The sequence below is a fragment of the Rana temporaria genome, chromosome 5, assembly GCF_905171775.1.
Source record: "Rana temporaria chromosome 5, aRanTem1.1, whole genome shotgun sequence".
NCBI lineage: Eukaryota > Metazoa > Chordata > Amphibia > Anura > Ranidae > Rana > Rana temporaria.
Window position 1 is genome coordinate 427,465,616 of NC_053493.1, and position 12,504 is coordinate 427,478,119.

A 12,504-nucleotide genomic window follows, 5' to 3' on the forward strand; every position below is an offset into this window, starting at 1 on the left:
CACAGAAGGGAACGTGTTGCGGTACATATAGGGGCCTACAGAAGGGAACGTGTTGCAGTACATATAGGGGCCCACAGAAGGGAACGTGTTGCGGTACATATAGGGGCTCACAGAAGGGAACGTGTTGCAGTACATATAGGGGTCCACAGAAGGGAACGTGTTGCGGTACATATAGGGGCCCACAGAAGGGAACGTGTTGCAGTACATATAGGGGCCCACAGAAGGGAACGTGTTGCGGTACATATAGGGGCCCACAGAAGGGAACGTGTTGCGGTACATATAGGGGCCCACAGAAGGGAACGTGTTGCGGTACATATAGGGGCCCACAGAAGGGAAGGTGTTGCGGTACATATAGGGGCCCACAGAAGGGAACGTGTTGCAGTACATATAGGGGCCCACAGAAGGGAACGTGTTGCGGTACATATAGGGGCCCACAGAAGGGAACGTGTTGCAGTACATATAGGGGCCCACAGAAGGGAAGGTGTTGCAGTACATATAGGGGCCCACAGAAGGGAACGTGTTGCGGTACATATAGGGGCCCACAGAAGGGAACGTGTTGCGGTACATATAGGGGCCCACAGAAGGGAACGTGTTGCGGTACATATAGGGGCCCACAGAAGGGAACGTGTTGCAGTACATATAGGGGCCCACAGAAGGGAACGTGTTGCGGTACATATAGGGGCCCACAGAAGGGAACGTGTTGCAGTACATATAGGGGCCCACAGAAGGGAAGGTGTTGCAGTACATATAGGGGCCCACAGAAGGGAACGTGTTGCGGTACATATAGGGGCCCACAGAAGGGAACGTGTTGCAGTACATATAGGGGCCCATAGAAGGGAACGTGTTGCGGTACATATAGGGGCCCACAGAAGGGAACGTGTTGCAGTACATATAGGGGCCCACAGAAGGGAAGGTGTTGCAGTACATATAGGGGCCCATAGAAGGGAACGTGTTATGGTACATATAGGGGTCCACAGAAGGGAACGTGTTGCGGTACATATAGGGGCCCACAGAAGGGAACGTGTTGCAGTACATATAGGGGACCACAGAAGGGAAGGTGTTGCGGTACATATAGGGGTCCACAGAAGGGAACGTGTTATGGTACATATAGGGGCCCACAGAAGGGAACGTGTTACGGTACATATAGGGGCCCACAGAAGGGAACGTGTTACGGTACATATAGGGGCCCACAGAAGGGAACGTGTTACGGTACATATAGGGGCCCACAGAAGGGAACGTGTTGCGGTACATATAGGGGCCCACAGAAGGGAACGTGTTGCAGTACATATAGGGGTCCACAGAAGGGAACGTGTTGCGGTACATATAGGGGCCCACAGAAGGGAACGTGTTGCGGTACATATAGGGGCCCACAGAAGGGAAGGTGTTGCGGTACATATAGGGGCCCACAGAAGGGAACGTGTTGCGGTACATATAGGGGTCCACAGAAGGGAACGTGTTGCGGTACATATAGGGGCCCACAGAAGGGAACGTGTTGCGGTACATATAGGGGCCCACAGAAGGGAACGTGTTGCGGTACATATAGGGGCCCACAGAAGGGAACGTGTTGCGGTACATATAGGGGCCCACAGAAGGGAACGTGTTGCAGTACATATAGGGGCCCACAGAAGGGAACGTGTTGCGGTACATATAGGGGCCCACAGAAGGGAACGTGTTGCGGTACATATAGGGGTCCACAGAAGGGAACGTGTTGCGGTACATATAGGGGCCCACAGAAGGGAACGTGTTGCGGTACATATAGGGGCCCACAGAAGGGAACGTGTTGCGGTACATATAGGGGCCCACAGAAGGGAACGTGTTGCGGTACATATAGGGGCCCACAGAAGGGAACGTGTTGCGGTACATATAGGGGTCCACAGAAGGGAACGTGTTGCGGTACATATAGGGGCCCATAGAAGGGAACGTGTTGCGGTACATATAGGGGCCCACAGAAGGGAACGTGTTGCAGTACATATAGGGGCCCACAGAAGGGAACGTGTTGCAGTACATATAGGGGCACAGGGTGTCATAGGCTGAAAGGGGCGGGGCTTTCTTCAGGCGGATACTGAGACATAATCACACAGCTCTGTATTCAATACATCATGAAAGTTTATGCAAGACACATTTTTATTTTATTACAGGAGGGGTTAACCCCCCCCCCCGAGGGGTAAAACCCCCCCCTCATTTCCTGTCCTGCAGACGCAACAGGAAGCGAACGTAAATTGTGAGAAAAATCCCCCCTTAGGCCGCGGTCATTGATGTCCCCAATGGAAGATTTCTCCTCTATACCTGGGGGTGACTACATCCATAGTCTGGGGTGACATTGGGGGTCATGTGATGTCAGACTGGTGACAGTGGAGGATTCTGGGAGATGAACTGACCAATCCCAGAACCCCCGACTCTCGGATTCCATGTCTACTCTACAGGACATAACCCAGAGCCTGGCCGGGCACACCCATTCACAGGAGACCCCTCCCACTGCGACACGGCGGCGGTCTGCACACAATCAGGACACGCAGGACAGGCGAGTGTGTAAAATAATCTGTATTTTCCAGAAATGGGACATTTACAGGGCAAAATAAACAAAAAATTACAAAATAATGTACATTAAAATATACAACCGCAGGGCAGGAAGGAGCTACAATAAATAAAAGGGGGGGAGGGAGGGGCTGCAGTGGGGGAGGGGGGGTCTCATCATCTGGAGGAAGGCGGAGACTGGAATCATCTAGTAGCGGAATGCATCCCGTGTCTGCACCACTGCAGGGCACCCAGACTGGAAACGTCAAGCTCCACCCACATTTAGCTTCAGTCCAACAAGCTCCACCTACCAATCTTTTAAGCTCCACCCATGTTTACCAATAGCCTGGGACAAGCTCCACCTACCAATCTTTTACGCTCCACCCATGTTCACCTATAGTCTCCACCTTCCAAATCTTTAGGCTACAGTATGCTCCACCCACACCTTCCTATAGACTGTGGCAGGCTCCACCCACCAGCCTTTAGGCTACAGCAAGCTCCACCTACTTCTAGACCGTGACCGGGTCCACCCACCAACTTCCAGTCTGCAGTAGGCTCCACCTAGATGGTTGAAGTTCTGAATGGATGGGAGCGCCCCACCAGCTTGTACAAAAGGTTTTTATTGTATATCTGCCAACGCGTTTCGGGGGCTCCACACTCTGATCTGGTTTTTAGCCCTGACGACGTGGAAGTGCTGAGCCCCAGAAACGCGTTGGATGTTACAAATTAAAATATAATGTACAAGCTGCTATAGCTCTCCTACATCACAAAGATCTGCTGGAACGAGGAAGACTTCCCCTCTAATAACCACCTACACCTGTACTCAGCAGCAGGCTCCACCCCTTTCCTCGGATGTGGGAGGGTCTATCCATGGTACATCGGAGCTCCTGGCAGAGACAATCTAATATTGATCATTACAGGGGAAGTCTAGAAGGGGCGGACCATGCAGGAAGGGCGGGGAACCGACGTGATCATTGTTACCAGGGGGAGGGGGGAGGGGGCGGAAGTGTAAAGATTGGGGGGGGGTGATCCTGTCGGCTACGGCGGACAGAAGTCGGCGAAGTAAGGATGCTGAAGAGCTTCATCTGCCGAAATCCTCTGGACCGGATTACACTTCAACAGGTTCTGGAAAGACAAACAATGCGAGTTAGAAGTGGAGGAGTTCCCCCTCTGTGTGGGGTCTCGTGTTCTTTGGTGGCCCCCAGGATGAAGTCTGTGTATATGGTGTGGAATTATGAGGGGTTCAATCTGGATCATCATTCATTTTAGAGCGTCATCTCTGTAGGCCGGAGCCTGGGACGTCACATGGGAGCATCATCTCTGTAGGCCAGAGACTGGGGCGTCATATGGGAGTGTCATCTCTGTAGGCCGGAGCCTGGGGCCAGAGCATGGGGCGTCACATGGGAGCGTCATCTCTGTAGGCCAGAGCCTGGGGCGTCACATGGGAGTGTCATCTCTGTAGGCCAGAGCCTGGGACATCACATGGGAGCGTCATCTCTGTAGGCCAGAGCCTGGGACCAGAGCATGGGGCGTCACATGGGAGCGTCATCTCTGTAGGCCGGAGCCTGGGACTAAATCGTGGGGCATCATCGCTGTAGGCCGGAGCCTGGGACTAAAGCGTGGGGCATCATCTCTGTAGGCCAGAGCCTGGGACTAAAGAGTGGGGCATCATCTCTGTAGGCCGGAGCCTGGGACGTCCCATGAAGAGCTTATGCTGTATGTATATGAGGGAATGTGTGTGTGAGAAAACCAGATCTCTAGAGATGCCGCCAGTATTCAGGAAGAAGTCAGCAGTCAGAAATTACCTGCAGTAGATCCCGACCGGTAGCGTTGAGTTTGGGCACAACGTTGACTAGAGAGGTGGTAGCCGGATACATGGGGTACGGCTGGAAATAGAAAGACAGAGGTGAGAGGATGGAGCGTCTACAAACACCGATCGTTACACCCCGGACTATAGGAGCAGAGACACCGATCGTTACACCCCGGACTATAGGACCAGAGACACCGATCGTTACACCCCGGACTATAGGACCAGAGACACCGATCGTTACGCCCCGGTATCAGCTTGCTGGACACCCCAGATGACTTTCTAGATGATGGAGTTCAGGTGTCTCCAGTGAAGGGTCCTGGTGATCCTCCATCAGGCAAAGACATCGTAGACAGTCGGGGTCTTCCAACCTTGTGGTAACACTTTGGTGAAGACCCTTTTCTGTCCCAACATGACTGTACCCCCCCCCCCCCTCCCCTGTGTACAAAGCAGCTCCATAAAGACATGGAGTGACCAGTTTGGTGTGGAGGTGTCCTGCACGGAGTCCTGACCTCATCCTTACTAATCTTCTCATCCAACATCAGTACCTGACCCCACAAGTTCTCAGGCCTCCTCCGAAGTCTCGTGAAGAGTCTTCCCAGAAGAGTGGATGATGGTAGAGCCACAAGGACAGCCCAAAGCCATGGCTTGATGAGTTTGGTTTGAAGGGACTTAGGTGTCCTGCACAGAGGCCTGACCTCATCCTACTCAACACCTTTGGAATGGATTGGAATGCCGAGCCAAATCTTCTCATCCACAGATGCCCTCCGAACCCTTCTGGAAAGTCTTCCCAGAAGCCACAAAGGGAAACCAACTCCATAAAGACAGTTTGCCCAGTTTGGGGTGGAGGAACTCGAGTGTCCTGCACAGAGCCCTGACCCTCTTCCCTACTCATCACCTGACCTCGTCCCTACTCATCACCTGACCCTCTTCCCTACTCATCACCTGACCTCTTCCCTACTCATCACCTGACCTCTTCCCTACTCATCACCCGACCCTCTTCCCTACTCATCACCCGACCCTCTTCCCTACTCATCACCTGACCCTCTTCCCTACTCATCACCTGACCCTCTTCCCTACTCATCACCTGACCTCATCCCTACTCATCACCTGACCCTCTTCCCTACTCATCACCCGACCCTCTTCCCTACTCATCACCCGACCTCATCCCTACTCATCACCCGACCTCATCCCTACTCATCACCCGACCCTCATCCCTACTCATCACCTGACCCTCATCCCTACTCATCACCCGACCTCATCCCTACTCATCACCCGACCTCATCCCTACTCATCACCTGACCCTCATCCCTACTCATCACCCGACCTCATCCCTACTCATCACCTGACCTCTTCCCTACTCATCACCCGACCTCATCCCTACTCATCACCCGACCTCATCCCTACTCATCACCCGACCCTCTTCCCTACTCATCACCCGACCTCTTCCCTACTCATCACCCGACCCGCTTCCCTACTCATCACCCGACCCTCTTCCCTACTCATCACCCGACCCTCTTCCCTACTCATCACCTGACCCTCGTCCCTACTAATCACCTGACCCTCATCCCTACTCATCACCCGACCTCATCCCTACTCATCACCCGACCTCATCCCTACTCATCACCCGACCCTCTTCCCTACTCATCACCCGACCTCTTCCCTACTCATCACCTGACCCGCTTCCCTACTCATCACCCGACCTCATCCCTACTCATCACCTGACCCTCATCCCTACTCATCACCCGACCCTCATCCCTACTCATCACCCGACCCTCTTCCCTACTCATCACCCGACCTCATCCCTACTCATCACCCGACCCTCATCCCTACTCATCACCCGACCTCATCCCTACTCATCACCCGACCTCATCCCTACTCATCACCCGACCCTCATCCCTACTCATCACCCGACCTCATCCCTACTCATCACCCGACCCTCTTCCCTACTCATCACCCGACCTCATCCCTACTCATCACCCGACCCTCTTCCCTACTCATCACCCGACCCTCTTCCCTACTCATCACCCGACCCGCTTCCCTACTCATCACCCGACCCTCTTCCCTACTCATCACCTGACCTCTTCCCTACTCATCACCTGACCTCTTCCCTACTCATCACCTGACCTCATCCCTACTCATCACCTGACCTCATCCCTACTCATCACCTGACCCTCTTCCCTACTCATCACCCGACCCTCATCCCTACTCATCACCCGACCCTCTTCCCTACTCATCACCTGACCCTCTTCCCTACTCATCACCCGACCTCATCCCTACTCATCACCCGACCTCATCCCTACTCATCACCCGACCTCATCCCTACTCATCACCCGACCCTCTTCCCTACTCAACACCTGACCCTCATCCCTACTCATCACCCGACCTCATCCCTACTCATCACCCGACCCTCTTCCCTACTCATCACCCGACCCTCTTCCCTACTCATCACCTGACCTCATCCCTACTCATCACCTGACCTCATCCCTACTCATCACCTGACCCTCTTCCCTACTCATCACCCGACCTCATCCCTACTCATCACCTGACCCTCTTCCCTACTCATCACCTGACCTCATCCCTACTCATCACCCGACCCTCTTCCCTACTCATCACCTGACCTCATCCCTACTCATCACCCGACCCTCTTCCCTACTCATCACCTGACCTCATCCCTACTCATCACCTGACCCTCTTCCCTACTCATCACCCGACCTCATCCCTACTCATCACCCGACCTCATCCCTACTCATCACCCGACCCTCATCCCTACTCATCACCCGACCTCATCCCTACTCATCACCCGACCTCATCCCTACTCATCACCCGACCTCATCCCTACTCATCACCTGACCTCATCCCTACTCATCACCTGACCCTCTTCCCTACTCATCACCCGACCTCATCCCTACTCATCACCCGACCCTCTTCCCTACTCATCACCTGACCCTCATCCCTACTCAACACCTTTGGAATAAATTGGAACGCTGATAGCGAGTTTGGTGCCCAATGTGGGGTTCAACATGCAAGCCAGATCTTCTCATCCAATGACCATGGGAGGAGGAGGGGGGGCAACTCCATATTAATGACCATGGGAGGAGGGGGGGCAACTCCATATTAATGACCATGCGAGGAGGGGGGGGGCAACTCCATATTAATGACCATGCGAGGAGGGGGGGGGGGCAACTCCATATTAATGACCATGGGAGGAGGGGGGGGGGGGCAACTCCATATTAATGACCATGCGAGGAGGGGGGGGGCAACTCCATATTAATGACCATGGGAGGAGGGGGGGGGCAACTCCATATTAATGACCATGGGAGGAGGAGGGGGGGCAACTCCATATTAATGACCATGGGAGGAGGGGGGGGCAACTCCATATTAATGGCCATGGGAGGAGGGGGGGCAACTCCATATTAATGGCCATGGGAGGAGGAGGGGGGGCAACTCCATATTAATGGCCATGGGAGGAGGGGGGCAACTCCATATTAATGACCATGGGAGGAGGGGGGGCAACTCCATATTAATGACCATGGGAGGAGGGGGGCAACTCCATATTAATGACCATGGGAGGAGGAGGGGGGGGCAACTCCATATTAATGACCATGGGAGGAGGGGGGGCAACTCCATATTAATGACCATGCGAGGAGGGGGGGGGCAACTCCATATTAATGACCATGCGAGGAGGGGGGGGGGGCAACTCCATATTAATGACCATGGGAGGAGGGGGGGGGGCAACTCCATATTAATGACCATGCGAGGAGGGGGGGGGCAACTCCATATTAATGACCATGGGAGGAGGGGGGGGCAACTCCATATTAATGACCATGGGAGGAGAAGATAACTCCATATTAATGACCATAGGAGGAGGGGGGGCAACTCCATATTAATGACCATGGGAAGAGGGGGGGGGCAACTCCATATTAATGACCATGGGAGGAGGGGGGGGGCAACTCCATATTAATGACCATGGGAGGAGGGCGGGGGGCAACTCCATATTAATGACCATGGGAGGAGGGGGGGGGAGCAACTCCATATTAATGACCATGGGAGGAGGGGGGGGGCAACTCCATATTAATGACCATGCGAGGAGGGGGGGGGCAACTCCATATTAATGACTATGGGAAGAGGGGGGGGGGGGGGCAACTCCATATTAATGACCATGGGAGGAGGGGGGGGGGGCAACTCCATATTAATGACTATGGGAAGAGGGGGGGGGCAACTCCATATTAATGACTATGGGAAGAGGGGGGGGCAACTCCATATTAATGACCATGGGAGGAGGGGGGGGGGGCAACTCCATATTAATGACCATGGGAGGAGGGGGGGGGACAACTCCATATTAATGACCATGGGAGGAGGGGGGGGGGACAACTCCATATTAATGACCATGGGAGGAGGGGGGGGGGGGGACAACTCCATATTAATGACCATGGGAGGAGGGGGGGGGGGCAACTCCATATTAATGACCATGGGAGGAGGGGGGGGGGGACAACTCCATATTAATGACCATGGGAGGAGGGGGGGGGGGGACAACTCCATATTAATGACCATGGGAAGAGGGGGGGGGGGGCAACTCCATATTAATGACCATGGGAGGAGGGGGGGGGCAACTCCATATTAATGACTATGGGAAGAGGGGGGGGGGCAACTCCATATTAATGACCATGGGAGGAGGGGGGGGGACAACTCCATATTAATGACCATGGGAGGAGGGGGGGGCAACTCCATATTAATGACCATGGGAGGAGGGGGGGGGGGGGGCAACTCCATATTAATGACCATGGGAGGAGGGGGGGGGGGGGGGGCAACTCCATATTAATGACCATGGGAGGAGGGGGGGGGGGGACAACTCCATATTAATGACCATGGGAGGAGGGGGGGGGGACAACTCCATATTAATGACCATGGGAGGAGGGGGGGGGGGGACAACTCCATATTAATGACCATGGGAGGAGGGGGGGGGGCAACTCCATATTAATGACCATGGGAAGAGGGGGGGGGGGGCAACTCCATATTAATGACCATGGGAGGAGGGGGGGGCAACTCCATATTAATGACTATGGGAAGAGGGGGGGGGCAACTCCATATTAATGACCATGGGAGGAGGGGGGGGGAGCAACTCCATATTAATGACCATGGGAGGAGGGGGGGGGGACAACTCCATATTAATGACCATGGGAGGAGGGGGGGGGGGGGGGCAACTCCATATTAATGACCATGGGAGGAGGGGGGGGGGGGACAACTCCATATTAATGACCATGGGAGGAGGGGGGGGGACAACTCCATATTAATGGCCATGGGAGGAGGGGGGGCAACTCCATATTAATGACCATGGGACGAGGGGGGGGGCAACTCCATATTAATGACCATGGGAAGAGGGGGGGGGGGCAACTCCATATTAATGACCATGGGAGGAGGGGGGGCAACTCCATATTAATGACCATGGGAGGAGGGGGGGGGCAACTCCATATTAATGACCATGGGAGGAGGAGGGGGGCAACTCCATATTAATGACCATGGGAGGAGGAGGGGGGGCAACTCCATATTAATGACCATGGGAGGAGGGGGGGCAACTCCATATTAATGACCATGGGAGGAAGGGGGGGGGGGGGGCAACTCCATATTAATGACCATGGGAGGAGGAGGGGGGGGCAACTCCATATTAATGACCATGGGAGGAGGGGGGGCAACTCCATATTAATGACCATGGGAGGAGGGGGGGCAACTCCATATTAATGACCATGGGAGGAGGAGGGGGGGGCAACTCCATATTAATGACCGTGGGAGGAGGGGGGGGGGCAACTCCATATTAATGACCATGGGAGGAGGGGGGGGGCAACTCCATATTAATGACCATGGGAGGAGGGGGGGGGCAACTCCATATTAATGACCATGGGAGGAGGGGGGGGGCAACTCCATATTAATGACCATGGGAGGAGGAGGGGGGGCAACTCCATATTAATGACCATGGGAGGGGGGGGGGGGCAACTCCATATTAATGACCATGGGAGGAGGGGGGGGGGCAACTCCATATTAATGACCATGGGAGGAGGGGGGGGGGGGCAACTCCATATTAATGGCCATGGGAGGAGGGGGGGGGGCAACTCCATATTAATGACCATGGGAGGAGGAGGGGGGGCAACTCCATATTAATGACCATGGGAGGGGGGGGGGGGCAACTCCATATTAATGACCATGGGAGGAGGGGGGGGGCAACTCCATATTAATGACCATGGGAGGAAGGGGGGGGGGGGCAACTCCATATTAATGACCATGGGAGGAGGAGGGGGGGGCAACTCCATATTAATGACCATGGGAGGAGGGGGGGCAACTCCATATTAATGACCATGGGAGGAGGGGGGGCAACTCCATATTAATGACCATGGGAGGAGGAGGGGGGGGCAACTCCATATTAATGACCGTGGGAGGAGGGGGGGGGGCAACTCCATATTAATGACCATGGGAGGAGGGGGGGGGGCAACTCCATATTAATGACCATGGGAGGAGGGGGGGGGCAACTCCATATTAATGACCATGGGAGGAGGGGGGGGGCAACTCCATATTAATGACCATGGGAGGAGGAGGGGGGGCAACTCCATATTAATGACCATGGGAGGAGGAGGGGGGGCAACTCCATATTAATGACCATGGGAGGGGGGGGGGGGGCAACTCCATATTAATGACCATGGGAGGAGGGGGGGGGACAACTCCATATTAATGACCATGGGAGGAGGGGGGGGGGGGACAACTCCATATTAATGACCATGGGAGGAGGGGGGGGGGGGGCAACTCCATATTAATGACCATGGGAGGAGGAGGGGGGGCAACTCCATATTAATGACCATGGGAGGAGGGGGGGGGGCAACTCCATATTAATGACCATGGGAGGAGGGGGGGGGGGGGGGCAACTCCATATTAATGACCATGGGAGGAGGGGGGGGGCAACTCCATATTAATGACCATGGGAGGAGGGGGGGGGGCAACTCCATATTAATGACCATGGGAGGAGGGGGGGGGCAACTCCATATTAATGACCATGGGAGGAGGGGGGGGGCAACTCCATATTAATGACCATGGGAGGAGGGGGGGGGGGGCAACTCCATATTAATGACCATGCGAGGAGGGGGGGGCAACTCCATATTAATGACCATGGGAGGAGGAGGGGGGGCAACTCCATATTAATGACCATGGGAGGAGGAGGGGGGGCAACTCCATATTAATGACCATGGGAGGAGGGGGGGGGGGGCAACTCCATATTAATGACCATGGGAGGAGGGGGGGCAACTCCATATTAATGGCCATGGGAGGAGGGGGGGGGCAACTCCATATTAATGACCATGGGAGGAGGGGGGGGGGGCAACTCCATATTAATGACCATGGGAGGAGGGGGGGGGGGGGGAACTCCATATTAATGACCATGGGAGGAGGGGGGGGGGGGGCAACTCCATATTAATGGCCATGGGAGGAGGGGGGCAACTCCATATTAATGACCATGGGAGGAGGGGGGGGGGCAACTCCATATTAATGACCATGGGAGGAGGGGGGGGGGGCAACTCCATATTAATGACCATGGGAGGAGGGGGGGCAACTCCATATTAATGACCATGGGAGGAGGGGGGGGGGGGCAACTCCATATTAATGACCATGGGAGGAGGGGGGGCAACTCCATATTAATGACCATGGGAGGAGGAGGGGGGGCAACTCCATATTAATGACCATGGGAGGAGGAGGGGGGGGCAACTCCATATTAATGACCATGGGAGGAGGGGGGGGCAACTCCATATTAATGACCATGGGAGGAGGGGGGGCAACTCCATATTAATGACCATGGGAGGAGGGGGGGGGGCAACTCCATATTAATGGCCATGGGAGGAGGGGGGGGGGGGCAACTCCATATTAATGACCATGGGAGGAGGAGGGGCAACTCCATATTAATGACCATGGAAGGAGGGGGGGCAACTCCATATTAATGACCATGGGAGGAGGGGGGGGGGGGGGGGGCAACTCCATATTAATGGCCATGGGAGGAGGGGGGGGGCAACTCCATATTAATGACCATGGGAGGAGGGGGGGGGGCAACTCCATATTAATGACCATGGGAGGAGGAGGGGGGGCAACTCCATATTAATGGCCATGGGAGGAGGGGGGGGGCAACTCCATATTAATGACCATGGAAGGAG

The 12,504-nt window shown here is 55.1% G+C and overlaps 1 protein-coding gene across 1 annotated transcript in view; it reads right to left on the bottom strand.

Annotated features, from left to right (window-relative positions):
- Positions 1-3,504: 3,504 nt before the first annotated feature.
- CDK5 (cyclin dependent kinase 5) overlaps positions 3,505-12,504 on the bottom strand; it is a 43,258-nt gene continuing 34,258 nt past the window's right edge. The window contains exons 11-12 of the mRNA XM_040355424.1: positions 4,320-4,400; positions 3,505-3,639 (exon numbers count right to left, since the gene is read on the bottom strand). Coding sequence (XP_040211358.1) covers positions 3,553-3,639; positions 4,320-4,400 — 168 coding nt within the window. The 3' untranslated portion in view covers positions 3,505-3,552. The remainder of the gene's footprint in view (positions 3,640-4,319; positions 4,401-12,504) is intronic.